Raw genomic sequence first — 24,376 nt, forward strand, 5'->3', positions numbered from 1 at the left:
ATTATTGTCCAATAATAACTGGAAAATCTGATATAGAATTTTAAAATACCTTCAGTATCTTATTAAAGTAACATCTCTCCTTACACTTACAGTATATATACAAATAGTATTGCACTGTATTGACAATGCAGACAACTTCACGTGCAGCTCATCATGGCAGTATAGTTAAAGGTGAGTGTTTGTATATCTGTGTAAATACTGGCACAATGTGAAAGTATTGTAGACTACTGAGTATAGTACATGCTGAAGTCTTATGCTTAAATGCTTGAAATTAGTTTTGTAGACAAATATAAATAGTGCTTCTGAATTTCTTTACAAAACCAAAATGTAACTTAAAATATTTTCTGGTCAGATGAGCAAAAATAGGCTATAATAATGGGGGGGGGGGGGGGGGGGGGGGTAATAATAATGAGTAGGTGTGTCCAAACCATGATGGACAATTATAAAAAAAAAAAAATTACAACATTTCTCTATTATTCTTGAGGCTTAAAATACAATTAATTTCATTCTTTTGAGTGATATACTGTGGTTTATCGTTTCATCCAACGTCTGAACTTCTGTGCAAATCTCTTTGGAAGAGCTCGAGCGCCCGTTTAATTCCCAGACTCTCAAGCTGGTGCAGTTTACACGTGAGTCAGTGCGCGGTTCCTGCTGGAGGCGCGCGTGCGCTGCCACGCGCAGTGTGAGTGCGCGAGAGTGTTGGGCAAAGTGGAAGCTCATTCGAGTGCGCGCGCGCACACACACATCATCATTCTGAGGTGCCGCGCGATACCGGACACAACGTGCTGCCGCTCCGCTCATACTGGAATAACAAAACATCGCAAAAGAAGAGCACAAGAAAGTGGAACAAAGTTATGGATGAAAGAATACCGAGAGTGCAGGGCAGACAGTTCCTGGATCAAGCAGATTTCTTGGGGTAATTTTTACGTTCAGATTGCTTTGTCGTTAACGCAACTGATATTCCGTTTATTCAAATGTGTGAGGTTGGTGGCGAGATTAATGGATTTGCTTTGCTTGTTTCATAGGGTTGAATATTCGTCTCTGTACATGTGCAAATCGAAAAGAGGGATGAAGAGAGAAGAGGGAAAGGTAAGCAAACTGTGGACCCGTGATGAAAACGTGATGTCTGTCAGGTTCAGATAACACGTTTGGTGTCACTTGCAATCAAGGATCCGAATGCTTTTTTTTTTTTTTTTTTTTCTGCATTGACAATGGCTACTTCTAATTCACAGGATGCTTACAAGTTACCACACAGACTGATAGAGAAAAAGAGGAGGGACAGAATAAATGAATGTATTGGGCAACTGAAAGATTTATTACCTGAACATCTCAAACTCACGGTAAACTCAACTGAACTTTGTTCAAGCATGTGAAAATTTGGTGTTTTTTTAAATGTATTTTAGTCACATAAGCAAACTTATGAAGTAGGCCTATGTAAAACGTACAAATCTTGAAATCAGATGAGTAAATGTTTGTTATTTCTAACAGACACTGGGTCACTTGGAAAAAGCAGTTGTTCTTGAATTGACGCTCAAGCATTTGAACACTTTGACAGCTGTCACAGAGCAACAGCACCAGAAGATCATCGCTTTACAGAATGGTAGGCTGAATTACATAACCACAAGCAACCCACACAGTTGCAATCAGAGAAACATCAATACCACATGAATGATAGAATCTATCTATCTATCTATCTAGGCCTATTTATATGACAAGACTTTTTTCTCTTTTATATGACAGGGGAACGATCGTTGAAGTCCTCCCTCCAGGCAGACTTGGACGCTTTTCACTCAGGCTTTCAAGCGTGTGCCAAAGAAGTCCTGCAGTATCTGAACAAGGTGGAGAACTGGACGGCGCGCGAGCAGAGGTGCACGCGACTCATCAACCACTTGCACAAAGTTTCCGCCCAGTTCCAACCGGGCGCGCGACTCCTGCAGCAGCCGTCGCCGGGCGACGACTCTCAAGAGCGGGACGTTCAGAGAGATGCTCAAGCCAACTGCGTCCCCGTCATTCAGAGGACTCAGAACCTCGAGCTGAACGAGAACGACACGGACACCGACAGCGGCTACGGAGGAGAGGCGGAGAAAGGCGACGGTAAATGCGAGAAAGGATTCGACGCGGCGAAAGGAGTTAAAATCAAGCAGGAGTTCGGAGACGAGCGCGTCACCAAGAAACCCAAAATGAACTGGTCTGCGAGCGGTGCGTCTTGCGCAGATTCTGCCCATAACCGGCCGGACGTGGCGCTAATGAACTCGTTAATGGGAATGACAGGTGGACAGCAAACGCCGTTTTGCATGCCGTTTTACTTCATAAACCCGTCCGCGGCGGCATCGTACATGCCTTTATTTGACAAAAGTCATTTGGAGAAGCTTGTGTATCCAGCAGCTGCAGCTGCGGCGCTGTCCGCCCCGTTCCCCTGGCTTTACCCCGGGATCCCCGCGCACGCCTCTGCCGCGGCCGCCGCAGCCATCGCGTTCCCCGGAGTCTCCCCCGATAAGAGCTCCGTATTTGACTCAACATCCTCTCAAGACAACGACCCGACATCTCCCGATGATGAGCTGTCAAACGAGGCCGAGCTGGCCTCTCCTGTGTCTGGGGAACATGGCTCAGAGAGTGACGCTGGTCATCAGCCCCAGCGAAACGAAAATGATGCTACATAAAGCTAGAAATGTTGGTAACACTTTACAATAAGGTTCTATTCGTTAATATTAGCTAATGCATTAGGTATCATGAACAAACAATTAACAATATATTTTTTTCAGCATTTATTAATGTTTGTTGATGTTAGTTAATAAAAATACTATTGTTCATAGTTCATGTTGCATTAACTAATGTTAACAAATGCAATACAAATGCCTATATGTTGAAAGTAACATTAACCAATATTAATAAATACTGTAAAAGTATTGCTCATTGTTAGTTCATGTTAACTAATGTCGTTAACTAATGTTAACAAATTGAACCTAATTGCAAAGTGTTACCGATATTTTAATCTCTAGTTTGCTTGTAAAATTGCTTCTATTTATCGTTCCTTAATTTAATTGTCATTATTGAGTATTAAACAAAGGCTGTTTATTTGTTTGTTTGTTTGTTTTTTCATTATTAAATTAAGTAGACGAAAAACCAAGTTTCACAACAAATTTGCTATTTAGTTTTTAAGGGGAGAATGGGGGACGTTGTAACAGCCATTTGAAGATATTTGAATGAAAATCAAAACCTGATGGACCTTTATGTCTTGCCATCCAATAGCATATTGGTTATGACTGAAAATATGTAAAAGTCTGAGAGACTTTGATCTGGGATTATGTTGTTGTGGTTGTTTTATTTTTGTATTTTTAATGAAAAAAAACAAAAAACAGTTTAGTGCAATACATCATAGTAATCTTCTTTAAGCTATAGAACACTGCTTATGTAGCGAGAGTTCTTTTCAAAGATTTGGAATTCACATATTGGACATATTGGATGTAATGTCTGATACTGACCTCAAGCAGGCTGGTGTGACTGCTGCAGTATTTGTCAGATAACTTTCTCTTTGCTAGTCAGACTGGAAAAGTCATATTTTCTCTTTTGATGTTCAGTGCTTGAAAGAGTTACTTAAATACCTCAACATTCTTTGAGATGCTCCTCTGGTAGGGGTGGTGATAAAACATTTTTAATTGGACAAATCATGTGAGCAGCATTCCTCTGATGTAGTGTTACAGCACCCCCATCTCTCTCTCTCCTGAGCAATTCATTTGAACAACTGAATCTTTTATATGAAGGAAATCAACACTTACCCAAATTAGAAAGGACATCCTTGTACCTGTCAATCATCATTAAGAGAGCTTGTGATAACATTTTGCCAACTTGAAGAATTTGACATCTTTGCCCCCTGACATGTGACAGTCACATTGCTTGCACCTCTAGCAAACATATACAAGGTATATTAGCACCTTATGGAACTTTGATATTGAATGTAATCTGTGTTCTTTTGGTAGATAAGAAAAGTTTGTACTGTATATATTCTAATAAAAGTAGTCATTTAATCCAGAGGTAAAGTGCACTTTTTCTTGCCTTCTCAGTTTCCTATAACACAGTCCTCATGCTTCATTTTTAAGACAATGCCCTTTGAACTCAAACTACAATGTTTGTTTTCTTAAAGAAATCTTCTTAACTGAACGGAAAGTGTTGGATTATGTGTATCTATGTATGTATAACATCATGATCAATGATTTTTGAAGCTCACCTTAACCTTTATTGGCTTGCTCAAGTCACATCCTAGGGTTGATTTCAAGATTTACAGTGGCAGTCATTAGTGTCTAGTTTGGGAGTCAGCTCTCACCATTTGGTTTGGAAAAGTTAGTTAAAACTTTTAAAGAGATTATTATTTTGCCTTTCTGAAACATTGTCACAGTTCATATGGCAAGGGTCATGCTGTGTATTGTACAAGTGTTGTGAAACACTGTAACATGACACATGAATAAAACTGTAAACAAACTTTTGGACTGGATAGATCTGAACATATTGAGGTGCTTTGTGTAAACATTAAAGATCGATGTCACAACTGACAGTAATGGAAGGCTCATGAGTTTTACTGAATGTATTCATTTTTTATGAATTCATGAATGCATAAGAACAGTGACGTAACAGCCGCCATTTATTTTTTCATTGTTTCATAGGCCCTATAGTGACTTTGCCTTGACTTTCATTTTGCCTAAACAGTGGCAATTGGATGTATATAGTTTGTGAATATGCTGTATGTTTAATGTTCATGTTGTAGAAGAAATCTATGGATTTTTTTAATGGATAAACTGAGCGAATGCTGCTCATTTCCTTAATGCTTTACACATTTGCTGTTTGAAATTATGCAGCTCAGTTGTCAAATAAACATAAACTTATGTGAATAAAATGTTATCCCCCTCATTCATCTTAAGCACTGAGGCCTACATTATATTTATATAGTACACTGTTATTGTGTTCATAGCTTGCAGTATAACTCTTGTGGACCGTTGACAGTTGTCTTCTAACTTCATCACAGGTCAAAGTACAGATGTGACACACATTGTCGTTCAAGACATCCATTACAGTGTCACTTTCAATGTGAACCACCCAGCCTACAGTACAGCTACTGAACTCAGCTATACATAATCTGGTACTTAATTAACACCAGTAACATTGAATATTTAACAAGGCAACAATGAAAAATGAAAATCAGTGTAATCACTTGTTGGACTCAGCAATACCATTTGGATCAAAAACGTTTTTTTAAAAGTATCCTGTGATAAACTTAAATGCCATTCATTAACTGTTTATTGTCATTGATCAGAATATCATGGAAAATCAACCACGTAATTGGTTAGAAAAAAAATGCCTGTTATACATTTAATAATGGACATTATATTCCATTATAGTTTTTTTTTAATTTTTTTTTTAGTGGATTTCATAGATTGGAGGAACAAACAATGAGTCATCGTCAAAATCAGCTGACAAGAGATTCAAAGTTTTGGAATTTAAAAGCAATCAAGGTTAACACAAATCACGTGATTTTAAAATGAGAAGTACTCCCTGTACAAATCACATACCTCAAATCATTCAGTCCCTATGGCATCTTTATTGTTTGTGGGGAATACAGAAAAATGGTAAACCAATAGCAAGGAATAATGCACTAAATACATATATAAACATATAATTTAAACTAGTCTGTATCTCTAATCTTAATCTGAATCTTAAAGGAATAGTTCACCCAAAAATGAAAATTCTCTCATGATTTACTCACCCTCATGCCATCCTAGATGCGTATGAATTTCTTTCACCTGCTGAACTCAAATAAAGATTTTTAGAAGAAGATTTCAGCTCTATAGGTTCGTACAATGTAAGTGAATGGGTGCCAACATTTTGAAGCTCCAAAATCCACATAAGGGCAAAATAAAGGGACACCAGACGACTGGTGGTTAAATCCATATCTTCTGAAGCAATATTATATGTGTGGGTGAGAAACAGATACATTTTTAAGTCCTTTTTCCTTCACTTTCACTTTCTCCTTCTGTTTTTGGTGATTCACATTCTTCGTGCATATCACCCCCTACTGGGCAGGGAGGAGAATTTATGACCAAAAATTACTTAACTATTGATCTGTTTCTCACCTACACCTATCATATCACGTCTGAACATATGGATTTAACCACTGGAGTCATATGGATTACTTTTATGCTCCTGTGGATTTTGGGGCTTCAAAGTTTTGTTCACCATTCACTTGCACTGTGATGCCCAACAGAGCTGAAATGTTCTTCTAAAAATCTTAATTTGTGTTCTGCAGAGGAAAGAAAGTTATAAACATCTGGGATGCCATGAGAGTGAGTAAATCATGAGAGAATTTTCATTTTTGGGTGAACTATCCCTTAAAGATACAATATGCCTGAAAATCTAATGTTATGGAGTGTTATTCCAGTGGTTGCAATAACTAGAAATAGTTCCTGTGCTAAACTCACAGTTACCTCAATCAAACAAGACATCCATGTACTCGAGATTAATATTGCACATTCTCACAGTATCAGTACAATCAGCAAATGTTTGAAAATCTGCTGTCCAACCAGCTTTCAGAATGCAATGAGAGCGGTTTATTAACGAGATGACACTTCCCTCTAGTGGCAAAGATATGAAGTCACAATTTTTTTCACTGCTATGGCTGTATACAATTTACTTGATAGGATATCTAATAATATTAGTAGTAGTACTTTTCAAATGACTCAATTTAAACTCAAGATGTCAGAAATGTTTTGTGCTAAGGTAGGCTACTCTAAAGACGATGGAGATTAACATGTAGGCCTATTATGTTGATTTAACAAATGCATTTAGTTAATAATAAAGCATTGTTATGATGACAGTTCAAAATTATATTTATTCATTTATCTACCTATTATTAATTTATTTCACTTTAAATATTTATTTTATAAAAGTGTTTTCTATATGGTGAGACTTCCATGGAAACCCTATTTTACACAAAGGAATATTCAAAGAAATACAAAGATGTTAAAGTCGGCTAAGGGGAAAATAAGTTTGATTTAACCCGTACACAAAAAGATTGCATTAGGGTGTTAGGATGAAATTACAACACCTCTAAAGTTAACTTTGCCTGAAGATGTAAAAGCTATTTAGAAATGCATTTACAATTGCTTCCCACTTTTTTATTTAAAGAATTTAACTCAGTGCTTGTACACATCTTGGTATCTTAGTTTTTCTATTTAAATTGAATTCCAAATGTTATGAGAGTTTTTAGAATCACAAAATGCATTTCTATGGGCATCTCTAAAATGTGAAATATCTGTCTGTGCAACTTTAAAATATGATGTTGTTTTAGCCCATTTAATATGTACATTTTTTATGTGGGTCATTGACAAATAGGCTTGTTCCAGGTGATAAAAATCAGAAATCTTTTTATAATCTAGTTTAAAACACATGGGTCAAGCTCATAGAAATTAAATCTTGTGTCCTTGTTGGACACTTTTTCAAGACGTTTTCTTAAGGTTACTCTGTTTGACCTGAACAAAATGTGCATTTTTATAAAAATACAGTATATGCTATTAAAAAAATAAATAATAATAAAAAAAAAGCCTTCATACAGTCTTGAGGTCCTAAAGGGGTCCACTCTTTTTTATGGTTTTCTTGTCACGTGTAACAGAATGGCTACCTGCTTTGATTTGAAGTTTTTCAATTATTAATAATATTTTAAAGCAAAATTGTTTCACGGCTTATTTTAGAAATAATAATAAAATATTTTTCCAAACTACTCATACCAACATTTTTACATATATATATATATATATATATATATATATATATATATATATATATATATATATATATATATATATAAATGACTTTGTACTCAGAAGTTGAAAACATGTTCAAGTAGCGGCATATTGAATTCATTTGTGTAGATAGCATTTTTAAATGTATTTTTGAATAACTTAATAGAACTTAAAAAGATCGTCTCGTCATTGACCCATGTAAATTTCAAGTGAATGCGCTGAAATATAAATTATCAGCACCATTGTTTACCTAGTGAACTCTAACCCTAACATAATTATATTTACATATTTTGTGTGTAAATTGTAATATTAATACTTGTGAATATAAATCCATTTAGATAAGTCAATATATTTATATATACATATACATATATTAAATAGATTTGTTTTCCATATAAAGCGAAATAAAATGTGATTCATTATTTAAATCTTTATCCAACCTATGTTTGCGCAGAATAACGCTCAGTCTTGACGTTCATGAATGGACCGGTCCCTCATCACATGACTGTGGGCAAAAGTTGCTCTGCAGCACCGTCAACATCAGCTGACTGCAGCCGGTTTGCCCTGAGTGAATATCAATTACTAGTCCTCAGATGCACTAACACCTCCTGAGGGCACGTCAACATGAGACTCGCCTGTCTGCTGCTTGCTGCTGCCTTTGTGTGGACCGCTGACGCGATTGTTCGGTAAGGTCAAACAAACAAACGTAACAGACAACAACAGTGACAAAATCCGATCATTAGCGTTACAACACACGATATGCCTGTAAACTTCGTGAAAAATCTACAGTGTGCTTGTTGTTGATTCATGTTTGTTGTAGTTTGTAGTCTTGTTTTAGCTAGTTCATTTGACAGATCTTAGCTGAACTTTAAAACGTAATGAAATTTAATTGGTTTTTCACGTTTAAACGCCGCTGTGATGGCCAGAACTGCGGTCTAGCTAAGTAGCTCAACAGGGTTGGTGTCGCAATCCTTGTGTAAAAGATTATAAATCACATAGCCGTCGTTGTTTGTCTCTCACTAGACAAAGAGTCTATCGGGAGCGTTTGTGACTCAGCAAAAGGCAAGAGTTGTTTATAGGTTACTATGAAGGGCCCTTTAAAGGGATAGTTAACCCAAAAAGGATAATTCAGTAATTTTCTCACCCTCATGCCATCTCAGATGTGACTTTCTTTCTTCTGCAGAACAGAAATTATGATTTTTAGAAGAATATTTCAGCTCTGTAGATCCACACAATGCAAGTGAATGTTGGCCAGAGCTTTGGATCTTCAAAAAGCACATAAAGGCAGCATAAAAGTAATCCATAAGACTCCAGTGGTTAAATCCATGTCTTCAGAAGTGATATGATAGGTGTTGGTGAGAAACAGATAAATATTTAAGTCCTTTTTCATTATAAATCTCAGCTTTTACTTTAACTTCCACATTCTTCTGTTTCTGTTTTTTGTTTTGGTGATTCTTAGTGCATATCACCACCTACTGGTTGGGGCTGGTAAAAGGTGGAGATTTATAGTAAAAAAAAAAAAAAGAAAGGACTTGAATATTGATCAGTTTCTCACCACATCTATTATATGACTTCTTAAGACATGGAGTATACCACTGAGCATTAATTTATGTGCTGCCTTTATGCACTTTTTATACCTTCAAAGATACAGAGCTGAGATATTCTTCTAAAAATATTCATTTGTGTTCAGCAGAAGAAATAAAGTCATACACATCTAGGATGGCATAAGGTTGAGTAAACGATGAGATTTTTCATTGTGTGAACTATCCCTTTAAGTTTAACCTTAAAAAAAATCCAGATTCCAGTCTAGCATACTTCCATTACAGCACTAGCTCAAGTGTAAATCTATTGATGTTAGTCCTGATCATGAAAGACTGTTTAAGGATCTTGCTTTTGTGGGTTATGACTATGAAATGTCAGAAATTTACCTTATTTATCTGAGGTGTGTCTTGACACACATTCTGAGATGTTTAGTCTGTCTCACCACCCTATCAAAGTTCAAAACACAGCAGCATTTACTGCATCATAACATCTGCCCCATATGTTAAAGGAGAAAGTTGCTTGCATATCAGAATCAGCTTTATTGCCAAGTATGCTTACACATACAAGGGATTTGTCTTGGTGACAGGAGCTTCCAGTGTACAACAATACAAAAACAGCAGTAAGACATAGATAATAATAAAAAATAAAACTAATTATACACATACATACAGGCACACACATACATACACACATACACATGGGTAGCGCAAATCTAATACAATCTGTTATGTACAGTGCAAATACGAATCTGTTACGTACAGTGCAAATGTTTTTTTTTTTTTTTTTTTTCTCCAGAGGAATGAAATGGCAGAAGAGGTTGGATGTGTTGGATAAATATAAAAAAGACTAAACTGTGTATTGCACATAGTTATTGCTCAATGGGTCAATTTAACTGTTCATGAGATGGAAAAACTGTTCCTGTTCCTGTGCCTGACGGTTCTGGTGCTCAGAGCTCTGAAGCGTCAGCCAGAAGGCAACAGTTCGAAAAGGTAGTGGGCAGGGTGAGTGGAGTCCAGAGTGATTTTTCCAGCCTTTTTCCTCACTCTGGAAGTGTATAGTTCTTGAAGGGGGGGGGGGGCAGGGGGCAATCAATAATCCTCTGAGCAGTCCAAACTGTCCTTTGTAGTCTTTTGATGTCTGATTTCATAGCTGAACCAAACCAGACAGTTATTGAAGTGCAGAGGACAGACTCAGTGATTGCTGAGTAAAACTGTATCAGCAGCGCCTGTGGCAGGTTGAACTTCCTCAGCTGGTGAAGGAAGTACAACCTCTGCTTGGCCTTTTTCACAATGGAGTCAATGTGGGTCTCCCACTTCAGGTCCTGTGAGATGGTAGTGCCCAGAAACCTGAATGACTCCACTGCTGCCACAGTGCTGTTTAGAATGGTGAGGGGGGACAGCGTTGGGGTGTTCCTCCTAAAGTCCACAATGATCTCCACCGTTTTGAGCGTGTTCAGCTCAAGGTTGTTTTGACTGCACCAGACAGCCAGCTGTTCAATCTCCCTTCTGTATGCAGACTCATCGTCATCTCGGATGAGGCCGATGACAGTGGTGTCGTCTGCAAACTTCAGAGGCTTGACAGAGGGTCCTTGGCAATGCAGTCATTGGTGTAGAGGGAGAAGAGCAGTGGGGAGAGTACACATCCCTGGGGGGCACCAGTGCTGATTGTACAGGTGCTAGAAGTGAGATTCTCCTGTCTCACAAGCTGCTGCCTGTCTGTCAGAAAGCTGGTAATCCACTGACAGATAGACTTTGGAACAGAGAGTTGGTGTAATTTATTCTGGAGTATAGCTGGAATGATGGTGTTGAAAGCCAAACTGAAGTCCACAAAAAGGATCCTTGCATATGTCCCTGGTCTGTCCAGATGTTGCAGGATATGACACAATCCTATGTTGACTGCATCATCCACAGACCTGTTTGCTCAATAAGCAAATTGAAGGGGATCTAGAAAGGGTCCAGTGATGTTCTTCAGGTGGGCCAACACCAGTCTCTCAAATGATTTCATGACCCCTGACGTCAGGGCGACAGGTCTGTAGTCATTAAGTCCTGTGATTTTTGGTTTCTTTGGGACAGGAATAATGATTGAGCGTTTGAAGCAGTATGGGACTTCACACTGCTCCAGTGATCTATTGAAGATCTGTGTGAAGATGGGGGCCAGCTGGTTAGCACAGGATCGAAGACACGCTGGTGAGACGCCATCTGGGCCTGAAGCCTTCCTAGTCTTTTGTTTCCGAAAGACGCGGCTCACATCATCTTCACAGATCTTAAGTGCAGGTTGAGTGGGAGGAGGGGGGTTGCAGGAGGTGTTGGTGTTTGTGTGAAATGAAGGTCAGAGTGGGTGTGGGGTGTGAGATTGGGCCTTTCAAATCTGCAGTGAACACATTCAGGTCGTCAGCCAGTTGTTGGTTCCCTACAGGGTTGGGGGTAGGAGTCCTGTAATTTGTGAGTTGTTTCATGCCACTCCACACTGATGCAGAGTCGTTAGCTGAAAACTTGTTTTTCAGCTTCTCAGAGTATCTTCTTTTAGCCACTCTGATTTCCTTGTTCAGTGTGTTCCTGGCCTGATTGTACAAGACTTTATCCCCACCCCTGTAAGCATCCTCTTTGGCCTGACGAAGCTGCCTGCGCTCTGCTGTAAACCACGGTTTGTCATTGTTGAACTTTAAATAAGTCCTAGTAGGAATGCACATATCCTCACAGAAACTGATATATGATGTAACAGTATCTGTGAGCTCGTCCAGGTCTGTGGCTGCAGCCTCAAAAACACTCCAATCCGTGCAATCGAAGCAGGCTTGTAGTTCCCGCTCTGCTTCATTGGTCTGTCTCTTTACAGTCCTTATTACTGGCTTGGTTGATTTTAATTTCTGCCTGTAGGTTGGAAGAAGATGAACCAGACAGTGATCAGATAGTCCCAAAGCCGCTCTAGGGACAGAGCGATATGCATCCTTTATTGTTGTGTAGCAGTGATCCAGTAAGTTCCTGTCTCTGGTGGGGCATGTGATGTGCTGTTTGTATTTGGGCAGTTCAGGTGTGAGGTTTGCTTTGTTAAAATCCCCAAGAATAATAATAACTGAGTTTGGGTATTGTTGTTCCATGTCTGTGGTTTGATCAGCCAGCTGTTGCAGCTCTGTGTTCACACACGCGTTTGACACGATATTCACACTCACCAGAATAAACGAGGAACACTCCCGCGGCGAGTAGAAAGGCTTACAGTTAATAAAGAGCGCTTCCAAATTAGGACAGCACATCCATTTTTTTTTTTGCCCAATTCCCAATGCGCTTTTAAGTCCTCGTGGTCACGTAGTGATTCGACTCACTCTGGGTGGCGGAGGACAAATCCCAGTTGCCTCCGCGTCTGAGACCGTCAACCCGCGCATCTTATCACGTGGCTTGTTGAGCGCGTTGCCACGGAAACATAGCACGTGTGGAGGCTTCACGCCATCCACTGCAGCAACCACGCTCGACTCACCACGCGCCCCACCGAGAACGAACCACATTACAGTGACCATGAGGAGGTTACCCCATGTGACTCTACCCTCCCTAGCAACCGGGCCAATTTGGTTGCTTAGAAGACCTGGCTGGAGTAACTCAGCACGCCCTGGGATTCGAACTAGCGAACTCCAGGGGTGGTAGCCAGCGTATTTTACCACTGAGCTACCCAGGCCCCAACAGCACATCCTCTTTAACGTTGTTACATCTGTACACCAACTTTCATTGGTATAAAAGCATGTTCCTCCGCGTCTCGTTTTCCCCGTTAACTCCGTGATGCGATCCGCTCTGAACAGCTGAAAGCCCGGCAGATGTAATGCGCTGTCCGCAATGGTTTCACTCAGCCAGGTTTCTGTGAAGCACAAGGCAGCAGAGGTTGAAAAGTCCTTGTTTGTGCGGGTGAGGAGATGTAGTTAGGAAGGGAGCGGAGATTCGCTAAGTGAATACTCGGCAGCGCTGTTCGAAATCCGTGCCGACGGAGTTTGACCAGCACACCGCCTCGTCTCCCTCGCCTGCGTCTCTTGAACAGCAGAGCTGCACCTCCAACTAAAATGTCTAGCCGGGAAAAGATTGCCTGGTACATGCTGTCGAATGTTCAGCAGTTCATCTCTGTTAAAACTGACTGGAAAAAAGATTAGTAAACGCAGGACAAACAAACAAAAACAACAAAAGAACTGAGGAGCTCCACACAGAGGCAGCCATCCGTGGCGCCATCATGATGATCATATATCATATATTTGATATCTGTTTGATGAGAAATGTGGCTTCCCTTACAGTTTTAATGCATTTTAAAGCATTTAACTATATGTTTGTTATAAGTATGCATAATTAACAAAGTTTTACTCAGTTCATATTATTTGGTCTTTTTAAAGGGCAGGAATAGCCCTCTGCAGCCAGGTTATCTGAAGCCTAGAATTGATTATTTAGAAATGAGTGATAGAGAGCCTTGACTTTTTTCATTATGAGAATGATGCAGTTTGCTGCAGGTGATGTTTTGTAAAAGACTGCAAGATAACAGCATGCACTCTAGTAAGTCTGAATGTATGTGAATGTTTGAGGTTAAGACTTGACAGCATTTCTGTGTCTGTCTCTCTCCAGGATTCCACTTAAGAAGTTTCGTTCTATAAGACGGACACTGAGTGACTCCGGCAGAGCTGTAGAGGAGCTTGTGGCTGGTTCTGTGCCCCTGAAATACAACCTGGGGTTCCCAGTTAGTAATGGTCCTACTCCTGAGACCCTCAAAAACTACCTTGATGTGAGTATTGTCTATTTCCTGCCCTTTAGCTGTTGCTCTCTGTCTAAGGTAACTGTGGTCTGTTGTTTTACTTTAAACCTGTGGCTCCATTTACTGTAAAAGCCTCTTAATAATTTACCAAATGTCCTTCCTTGTCCTGGTTTTTCAGAAGACCTATTACTCCAGCAAAATGGCATTGATAATCAATCATTTTAGCAGAAAGCTTCATTGTGTTAGTGTCACATGAATGTTTGAACTCTCTTTAACCACAGAGGTTGCATTAAGTTGCACACACAAACCAGATGTAACACAATGTGAAGACAAGAAGTTGTTATAGTTATCACACAAATATTTTGCTCAGTCATGTCATATGATTATTATGTTTCATCATGTCATCAGGTAGGAATGTGACTGACGTCAGCAAAAAATATGAACTTAACCAGTTTAGTTGACACAAATTCAGCAAAAAATGTGCACATGCATTTCCTGTCATGAGCTCTAATGGAAAGCGTGATGGTCCAATAGACTGTTTTAAACAAGTGGTCATGAGACTGTTTGTCATGATGCCTCTGAAACAATGGCTCTGCTACAGTTGAGTGGACCACACAATATGCTTTGGCAATACGCAGGTGATATTTTTGTAAATAGTTTTGTAAATATAGTGTTATAAGAATTGCATCTCTTATGAATGAAGCGAAAACAAACATGATCTTTGATTCCTAAAGAACTTGTATTTATGACAAGCTTAAAAATTTGAATATAACATTTAGTCCTATTTACGAAGAGAATATTATTAATTTAGCAGGAAATTCAATGACTAAATTTTTTTGTAATCCATAATAAGATAACTTCACACATTCATGTTACTCTTACTATCAGAGATAGTACTTCCTCCTGTAAAAAGTTTGAATTACCTGTATACTAGAATGTTACAACTGATATAGGTAATTATTCCAAAGTTTGGATGTAATAAGCATACAGTACATCCATAATTGGATATTAGTAACACTTTACAATAAGGTTCAATTCGTTAACATTAGAGCAACATTAGTTACATGAACTAACAATGAACAATACTTTTACAGCATTTATTAATCTTAGTTAATATTAATTTCAACATATACATTTTTTTAAATCAAAAGTTGTTTGTTAACGTTAGTTAATGCATGGAGCGTTTTTGTTTTCAGGCTCAGTACTATGGAGAGATAGGCCTTGGGACTCCTGTCCAGTCCTTCACTGTGGTGTTTGATACTGGATCTTCTAACCTTTGGGTGCCCTCTGTCCACTGTTCCCTCACTGATATTGCCTGCTGTAAGTCAGTGAGCCTAGAATTGCTAAATTTGATATCTTCTGTTAACATTATTAAATTGTTTTTGTTAAAATAATGATCTTTTTGTGCTTAACACCCTGTCTACAATGAGTCACGAATCAGAGGCAGGACCCAAACGCAGAGACAAAGGGAATTTATTTAAACCAAAAAACAAAGCAAACAAAAACTACCACATAGGTGACAAATACAATCCAGGCTTGAGGCCCACTGAAGCTGGGCTGGGACAGACGAACTGGTACACAGGACGCAAGACCGACATAAACACGAAACAAGACGAACTGGCACTGGACAGCACACACAAGGAGACTAAAATAGGGAGAGAAATCAAACAGGTTAACAAGGGGACAGGTGAGGCAAATGAAGTAATAATAAGCAAACAAGGAGGCGGGGTATGACAAAAGACAGAGAGACACAAGGAAAAGCAGAAACAAAACAAAGACGCATGCTCTCACAAAAACGCAGACACCCGAATGGCACAAGCGCATATCGCCGAGACAATAGGCAACATGCGCTCATGCCAACCGACAGATAAGACGAGAGAATGCACGGCAACGCTAACAAAGCAATGCCATGCATTCTCGCTCTAGACAAAGCCTGAGCGTACGTGACGCGGCAAACACCAGGCGATGCACGCAACAGGCGACAAAACGAGACGGGTCACCTGTGCGAGAGTTCGGCCACACACAAACACCACACCTCAGACCGAAGTGACCAAACCTCAGCACAACGTGAAGACAGCTCGTAACACGCACGTCCACGGTAGCGGTCGCGAGAGAGACACAGACTACTGTGTGTGCATCCCACCAAGGTGACATAAGCGCAGTGCACTCACGCCAATATAAGACATGAAACATGAGTTTCTGGATCCCGAAACCAAACCAGACAGGGAAGTCAGGATCTAGACACCATGATCCGGACATGAGACACGAGACCGACCAAAGAGCGCACGGCAGGGAAACCACAACCGAAGCCGTGCGCTCGCACAAGACAGAAGACAAAACACAAGACAGACACAGAACAATGATGTCACGACCCTGTCACCCAAAAAGCCAGACTGACAGAGCGACAGGATCGTGACACACCGGGCACGTCCATTGATGCGACGTGCTGCAGCGGCTTGAGGCTGTCTAAAATGGACGCGTCGAAGTGAACGTTCTAAACCGTTTATTTGTCTTGTTGGCAGGAATAAGCCAGCACGTGTAGCGCTAAATGGAACAGGACAATCGTTTACTGCAATGGACGCTTCCAGTGTAGACCGCTTCATTGATTATAATGGGATCTATGGACCCTTTTCACACTTCCGTGTTTAGAAACACGGAAGTAAACGATTGCAGGGTAAAGTTTGATAATGGTGAATGGGAGTGAATGGGACTGCGGCAAATAATTTTTGCATATCCATTTGCTCCAACAGCAAAAGAAAAACAGCACTTATGTTACCATGGTTTATTTTAAATGAAGTTAAAATTAGAGAGCACTGGATTATGACAGTCAGAAGAGAGATGATGGGACATTTTCTGTCACTCTCTCTTAACAGCTGTATTAGAAATCTCATCGCATCTGTGGAAACTCGTTTTTTAAAACTGATTGACCCTTCGCTAAGCTCCGCCCCCCCTTAGTTACAGTTGCTCGCTCTGACAAGCTCTGCAGAACTCCCCACTGGAATGAATGGGAGATTGCCGTGGACGGTGCGGTTTTTGGCAAAATATTCTCATAAGGAATGGATAATATTTTGACATGGTCTTGAATGAAGTGTGACATTGTCATGCATACTTATTTGAAGTTTTTTTTGTAAACGAAATTGTTAAATTACACAGTTATTTGATTAAAAACTCTGGAGACTGCGAATCAGAATCAAGGCAAAATATTATTACAGTCACTTGAAAAGAGAAAAACATCTAATAACATTAGCGTAAGTGAACAGCGCTGTTTATAACGTCTCGTAACACTCATTTTATCAGTTTTACTATGACGTAAATCAATACATTAATTAACGTTCAGTTATTTGCTTTACCTTGGAGCAAATGTAGGTGTCTTTACAGATGTTATATGTTCATTTGGGAATGAGGGCTGACACAGTTTAATCCATAACATGCTCTTCTCCAGATTTATTTAAATATAAAAAAAAAAAAAAGGAAAGAAAAACACTGCGTTTATCCTCTCTGGGTAACTCACGTCACTTTTACAAATGACCCGGCAACGTGTTTACATTTCTTTTTATTATTTTGATAAAATCACATTTAAAAGTACTCAAACACAAATTACTTCCATAGGCTGTCATTGGAAAGTAGCAAACGTATGTCAGAGTAATGGCTGCAGGGTATTTAAGACAGGATTGGTCAGAAGCACTTTTAAGGCGGGGCTTAGCGAAGGGTCAATACCAGGGTAATATAATATAAAGTATGTTATAAATGTGCACAATAATTAAAAAATCTAAAAAGGTTTGCTATATTTACGCTGCTTAATTAGGCGGAAATGTGTCATTACAGTCTGTGAAAAGGGCCCATTTGTTTTTGACGCAACGTACCGCTCACATCCAGTGTAGACGGGGTGTAAGAACAAAAGGTTTCTTGACTGTTCTCTGGCAATATTTGATAAACTAGTTTTTCAAATTCTCAGATATTGTTTTATTCTGTCTGATATTCTGAAATTTGATAGTTTTTAGGCACTAGACCATAATTTACTTCATAAACTTCCCCAAAATTAATTTAAAGGAAACAAGAAGTTGCTCAAGTTTGTCTGTGGCCTCTTTTTGTGAAACTTTAACAAGTTTCTTCCTGTAATCTGTGGAAAAAAATCTTGTCAAAGATAGCGTCACCCCTTTCTACGCAGTTAAAAATGTTATAAATGTTTTTGTTTGGTTTTTTAACTCCTGAGTCTTGCAGATCAGACTCGATGGTAACTTCTTATTACATTCCTTTCGGTTTGACCTAATTGTTTTGGTATTTCATAAGTAAGGACCTTATTCACAGTAGCGCCATCTTTGATTGTTTTTAAAATTATTTTATTATCCCCTTTTCTCCCAATTTGAAATGCCCAGTTCCAACTACTTAGTAGGTCCTCATGGTGGCACGGTTACTCACCTCAATCCGGGTGGCGGAGGACAAGACTCAGTTGCCTCCACTTCTGAGACAGTCAATCCGTGCTTATCACGTGGCTCGTTCTGCATGACACCGTGGAGACTCTGCATGTGGAGGCTCATGCTACTCTCCACGATCCATGCACAACTTACCACGCGCCCCATTGAGAACGAGAACCACTAATCGCGACCACGAGGAGGTTACCTCACATGACTCAACTCTCCCTATAGCAACCGGGCCAATTTGGTTGCTTAGGAGACTTGTCTGTTGTCACTCAGCACACCCTGGATTTGAACTCGCAACTCCAGGGGTGGTAATCGGCATCAATACTCGCTGAGCTACCCAGGCCCCCACCATCTTTGATTTTGAATGAAAACGAGGCTGTGCGGGATAGAATTACCGTCTCTTCAATGGCATGCATGGTATAAAGCTCACAGATCCGATCTAATTTTCCACAATACATGCTGTCTAGAGTTTTTTGTCTACTGAATGTTCTTAGAAAGATACTTTTCAATGTTTTGTTTGTGGAACGATTCAAAAACATTTTAAACTGCAGTACAGCCCATCGAAGATACTGTACGTCTATCCCTCACAGCCTTGTTTTCATTCCTGTCAAGGTCTATTTAAGCAATAAACTCCACTAACGGTGCTGTGCAGTGATATACACAGCAGTTAGGCGAACATGTGTTTTGCATTACAGCTGTTACTATATTTGTGTATTTTAGCATGGCTGGAAATCTATATTGACCAATCGACATCCAGGACCAGAATTATCCATTTTATAGAATTGCTTATCATGCTAACGCCATGTCCGCACTAATACATTATTGGCTGAAAACACATTTTGCAATGTTTACATCTCTCATCCACAGTGGAACATCGTTTCCTCCACCGAACACTCTTGGAAATGCTCTCTAGGAGTGCATACTTTGGAAAATAATGATGTTAGGAAACTGAAAATGTATTGGTGTGGATGTAGCCTAAATGTATATAACAGTTTCTCAGACAGGAGAGAGTGATTTTGACTGATTTTTGGATCCTATAGTGCTTCATCATAAGTACAACAGTGGCAAGTCCAGCACCTATGTTAAGAACGGGACTGAGTTTGCTATACAGTATGGATCTGGAAGCTTGTCTGGGTATCTCAGCCAGGATACATGCACGGTAGGAATAAAAAATGTCTAGCATGTCTGAAAATGTTCCTCACTTGAAATGATAAAAGAAACAACCCAATCCATTACTTCTCTTTTAGATTGGGGATATTGCGATTGAGAACCAGATATTTGGAGAAGCCATCAAACAGCCAGGAGTGGCCTTCATCGCAGCCAAGTTTGATGGAATTCTTGGCATGGCCTATCCTCGCATTGCAGTGGACGGGGTCCCTCCTGTTTTTGACATGATGATGAGCCAAAAGAAAGTGGAGAAAAATGTTTTCTCTTTCTACCTGAACAGGTAAATTTATAGATTTACAACCTTCTGTTCCATCCCAGACATGTATGAAAAAACAAAGCAAAGAGTTATTAGGATGGTAGAAAGAGTTTGGCACCTCAGCTGTTTTAAAGTATCCTGCTTATTTAAAAGTTATAAAGACAAAAGGTCAATCTGTCATACACATGCATTAAGTGGAGTTGCAGTATTGTGTGGCTAATTCACTGAACAGTTGCACCAATTTTACGCACAATAAACTGCGTCTTATTTACTTGTTCAGTGCAATCACTCCTTTTTATAGAAAATGCACTATTATAGAATGTGCCTTATTTACAAAATGTAGTACTGTTTGCCTGGCACAATGAATATTGGGCTATTTCTGGTGTGTGTTTACATGTTCTATTGATCGTATGGCTGTTTGTGTGTTCTGGAGCCAATTTTCTTTAAATCTGTTTGGCAGAAACCCTGACACCCAACCTGGTGGTGAGTTGCTCCTTGGAGGGACAGACCCCAAATATTATACTGGAGATTTTAACTACGTCGACATCAGCAGACAGGCCTACTGGCAGATTCACATGGATGGGTGAGAACTTGCCTCTGCACTGTAAAAAAAAAAAAAAGCTGTTTTTTGGGGATATTGTGTAATAGAGAGGCAATCTGAACATTCTGCAGAATTATAAAAATCTATGTTTGGGGCAGCAGCTCATTGCAAATCCTCAATCGATCCTGGCTGTTTAAGCATCCCATTATGCATTACTCTTTGCTGGGATCAAATCTAACATCTTAAGTGCACAATAAAGTGTCTACTGTTAAGTGCTCTGTTTTCCACTATTCAGAGTAGCTTAAAGTGAAAGCTGAAGTCTTTTGTGGGTGGTTCTGTGGTTCCTGTAGTTAATCTAACCTCTGTAATGGTAAAAGGCTTTATTTTGTTCATCTTTAAATGGTTGTACTCTTGGCTGACATTTGCATAAAGTCTCCACAGACATTTTATAAATGCCAGCATGAGGATTAGGCTTATTGAATTAGATGGCGTTTAAAAGCTTTAGCTGTTTTGAAATACGGTAAACGCAAGATATTAGAAGTTTATACAATGAAATTCTTACCTTAGTCTAGCAAAAGCAGTTACACATTTTAGCACCAATCTTTGATGGTTCAAGCCTATTTGGGAAGAGCAAACCTGTTCATTTGTTTCATAATAAGTCAGTACTGATGTTTTTGTTTTCACAGTATATAGACATACAATATTTGCCTTGCAAACTTGAGTATGCAAATGTATGTAATGATTATGAAAAATATCATGCATTTATAATTAGATCCTGGTCTGTTATGTAAGAGGTACTAATGAACTAGCAAAGCGGAAGAATCCTGTAAACAGTAAGCTTGGTTGTTAACAATGCTTTCTGTGTGTGTGTAGCATGAACATCGGCAGCGAGCTGACTCTGTGTAAGGGAGGATGTGAAGCCATTGTTGACACTGGAACGTCTCTGATCACTGGTCCATCCGCTGAGGTCAAAGCCCTGCAGAAGGCTATTGGAGCCATCCCTCTGATCCAGGGAGAGGTACTTCAATGTTAAATATTTATTAGAGCTGTTGATTTAACATGTTAATTCAGTGTGATTTAATTTGATAAAAAAATAGCACGTTATGTCCCGGACTGTAATAAGGAAGATTCAAGCAAATTCAAGCTTGAAGTACCACCTGTTTTCTCCAGGGGGCAGTAAGCGAAACTTCAGCTGTATAGGCAACGTGCAGCTTATACAGAGAACAAACCAACCCTTCAGCAGACAGCACAACACAAGGATATGTTCTTGTGTTCAAATTCAGCTTGATAGAGTGCAATTCTGAACTAAGGGATCTCAAGACGTGTTGACACAGCGACCTAAAAATGTTATGCTTATGACGTGACAACCAAAGGTGAGATGCTCCAAAAGCATCCGTCTGACGCATGTGTACATTGACGGGTCCTTAGACAAGCCCTCATAATAAATCTCGGACTGATTGACAAATTCACTTGCAAAATGGATTGCCGCGAACTGTATGCCAATGATTGGCTTATGTTCAATAATATGCAAATAAACAATACATTGGATTCTAAAGCCGCTTTTGTATTGTCTTATCAATGCTTGACTCCTCTGCAAATAATGCATTTTAATTATCGGAATACGTTTTATAATATTTTGACAGTGATCTCTAATTACATCTATTCTCTCAATAGTACATGGTTGACTGTAAGAAAGTGCCCACACTCCCCACCGTCTCATTTGTTCTCGGTGGAAAGACTTACTCACTGACTGGAGAGCAATACATTCTGAAGGTATGTACATTCTCTGTCCTTTTTGTCACTGATCAGTGCTGTTGTTTTGATGTGGTGCTTTGCATTGTCAGAGTTGTGTAATCAGTGTGCTGTTTGTGATAAGGTCATACAGTATTAGTCACCAGAACATAATTATCTGCCTGGAGTTGTATTTCTTTTAAACCACATGTGGCTTCTAATCCCGTCTGCAAAAAACAAACAAACATGAAAGCGATTCTTGCTTATCACAAAGACTTTCGAAAGATTAGATCCTCTTTCTTTGTGTTTTGCATGTATGTACTTGGCTGTTGTTTGGGTAAAAAAACTGGGACAGAATAAACATACAAAAAGTTTTCTTTTAGGAGAAGGGTTAGGGTTAGTCTATAGTAATTATAATTAGCTTTAAATAAACACATAGAGGTATTTGGTCCCCAACTAGATTGCAATGTAATTGTGTATGTGTGTGCACCTCACAGGAAAGCCAGGGTGGAAAGGATATTTGTCTGAGTGGATTCATGGGCCTTGATATACCACCCCCTGCTGGACCCCTCTGGATTCTGGGTGATGTGTTCATTGGGCAGTACTACACTGTGTTTGATCGTGAAAATAACCGAGTGGGCTTTGCTAAGTCCGTATAAGCCCATCTGTTGCCCTTAACACTGAAGGGATGTGTCATGAGAGTAATAAGAAATCTAGGAACATTATCAGTATCATATCTGCTTAAATGGCAGAGTAGCGGTATGATTGTGTTGTTTGCACTGCTTTTAGCTTTCAAATGTTTTTGTTTTATAAAGTGGTATGTGGATATGAAATGATTCAGGGAAAAGTCTAAAGATGACAAGTTACACTGATTTGTATTTTAGTGGAGGCTAATCTCAATATCTGTGATTGTAACACCAGGTTTTAACATTTTCTTTTATGATTGTGTTGTTGACATGTCATTTGATTTCAGACACTACCAATTTTTAAATGTTTTACTGTTGAAAATGACCTCCAATAATTGAACAAATCACAGTGGACAAATAAAGATGTTTTAAAACCACCTGTATTAGTCTCTTATTGTACAGTATGTGTCTTATGATGTCTATTTTAAGTGAAGTAAGGCTATTCCCTACAAATCTTCTTTTTATGCTAATAAGGGCTCAAGATTTAAGGGTAAATAATACTACCAGTCAAAAGTTTGGGCACTTGGCAAAATATTTGCTCTAAAAAGGCTTATGCTTTAAGGGATAGTTCATCCAAAAATGAAAATTCTTTATTTTGTGTACAAATGTGAATCTGTGTATATATTTAAAAAATTATGTGTTCATGAGTTTTCAGAGCTGAAATCTAGGCAAAGGGTGGCTACTTTGTAGAAGCTAAAAAGTTTTGATTTGTTTTAACATTTTTGGTCAATACTTAATTCCTGTATTTCATAATGTTGAAGATTTTACTATTATTCTAAGATATGGACAGTAGTTATAATAAAGAAGTTAGTTGGTTGAGTATATTTTGATTATACCATCGTCTGTTCGAATACTCTTCTTATTGGATGGAATGCGTGCGTTAATTCATTTAATACACAGGTAAATTCGATCCCCACAGCCACCACCATTGTGTCCTTGAGCAAGGCACTTAACTCCAGGTTGCTCCAGGGGGATTGTCCCTGTAATAAGTGCACTGTAAGTCGCTTTGGATAAAAGCATCTGCCAAATATAAATGTAATTTTAATCACCGTTCTATATTAATGCGGTTACTCTGCTGTCCTCCGTAATGAGACATTGTGAGAGTTTTATGCCTCTGTTCAAAAGACTACTGGATGTGAAAATAGTCTCAGAGCTGGGATTATCCATCACATCACAAAAAAAAAAAGAAAACAGCAAGTCATGCAGTGCTGTCTTTAAATCAACTGTGAAGCGCTACAGGAAACATGGAAAAGACAACTGTTCATCAGCCCCGTTTTACTCACCCAAAGCGCTTGAAAGTATGGTTTGACATTCAGCTGTTTTGCACAGAGGGGGAGAGAAGGTAACCTGGACCTATTAAATGCGTCGTTCATTGTCCGGCAAGTCAATTTGAACTGTAATATGATAAAACTTCTAACATTGCTGCCCTGCTCAATATGTGCACTAGAGAGCACCCTGCGATCACACGTCACTTACTGAAGCTCTAAATGGAGACTGTTTCATAACCGCCTTTTGTGGTGTAGTAATCATGC

At 39.2% G+C, this 24,376-nt stretch overlaps 2 protein-coding genes across 2 annotated transcripts; both read left to right on the top strand.

Annotated features, from left to right (window-relative positions):
- Positions 1–571: 571 nt before the first annotated feature.
- Positions 572–4,902, top strand: bhlhe41 (basic helix-loop-helix family, member e41). Its single transcript, XM_051657246.1, has 5 exons — positions 572–916; positions 1,026–1,089; positions 1,233–1,340; positions 1,489–1,600; positions 1,741–4,902. Exons 1-5 carry the CDS (start codon positions 855–857, stop codon positions 2,658–2,660), a joined length of 1,266 nt encoding a protein of 421 aa, XP_051513206.1. The 5' UTR covers positions 572–854; the 3' UTR covers positions 2,661–4,902.
- A 3,404-nt stretch (positions 4,903–8,306) lies between these two features.
- Positions 8,307–23,221, top strand: ctsd (cathepsin D). Its single transcript, XM_051657247.1, has 9 exons — positions 8,307–8,473; positions 13,916–14,072; positions 15,239–15,362; positions 19,504–19,622; positions 19,711–19,910; positions 20,347–20,469; positions 21,301–21,445; positions 22,102–22,200; positions 22,656–23,221. The coding sequence occupies exons 1-9, from the start codon at positions 8,412–8,414 to the stop codon at positions 22,815–22,817; spliced, it is 1,191 nt and encodes a 396-aa protein (XP_051513207.1). The 5' UTR covers positions 8,307–8,411; the 3' UTR covers positions 22,818–23,221.
- Positions 23,222–24,376: the final 1,155 nt, after the last annotated feature.

Source organism: Myxocyprinus asiaticus, chromosome 26, assembly GCF_019703515.2.
Source record: "Myxocyprinus asiaticus isolate MX2 ecotype Aquarium Trade chromosome 26, UBuf_Myxa_2, whole genome shotgun sequence".
Taxonomy (NCBI): Eukaryota; Metazoa; Chordata; class Actinopteri; order Cypriniformes; family Catostomidae; genus Myxocyprinus; species Myxocyprinus asiaticus.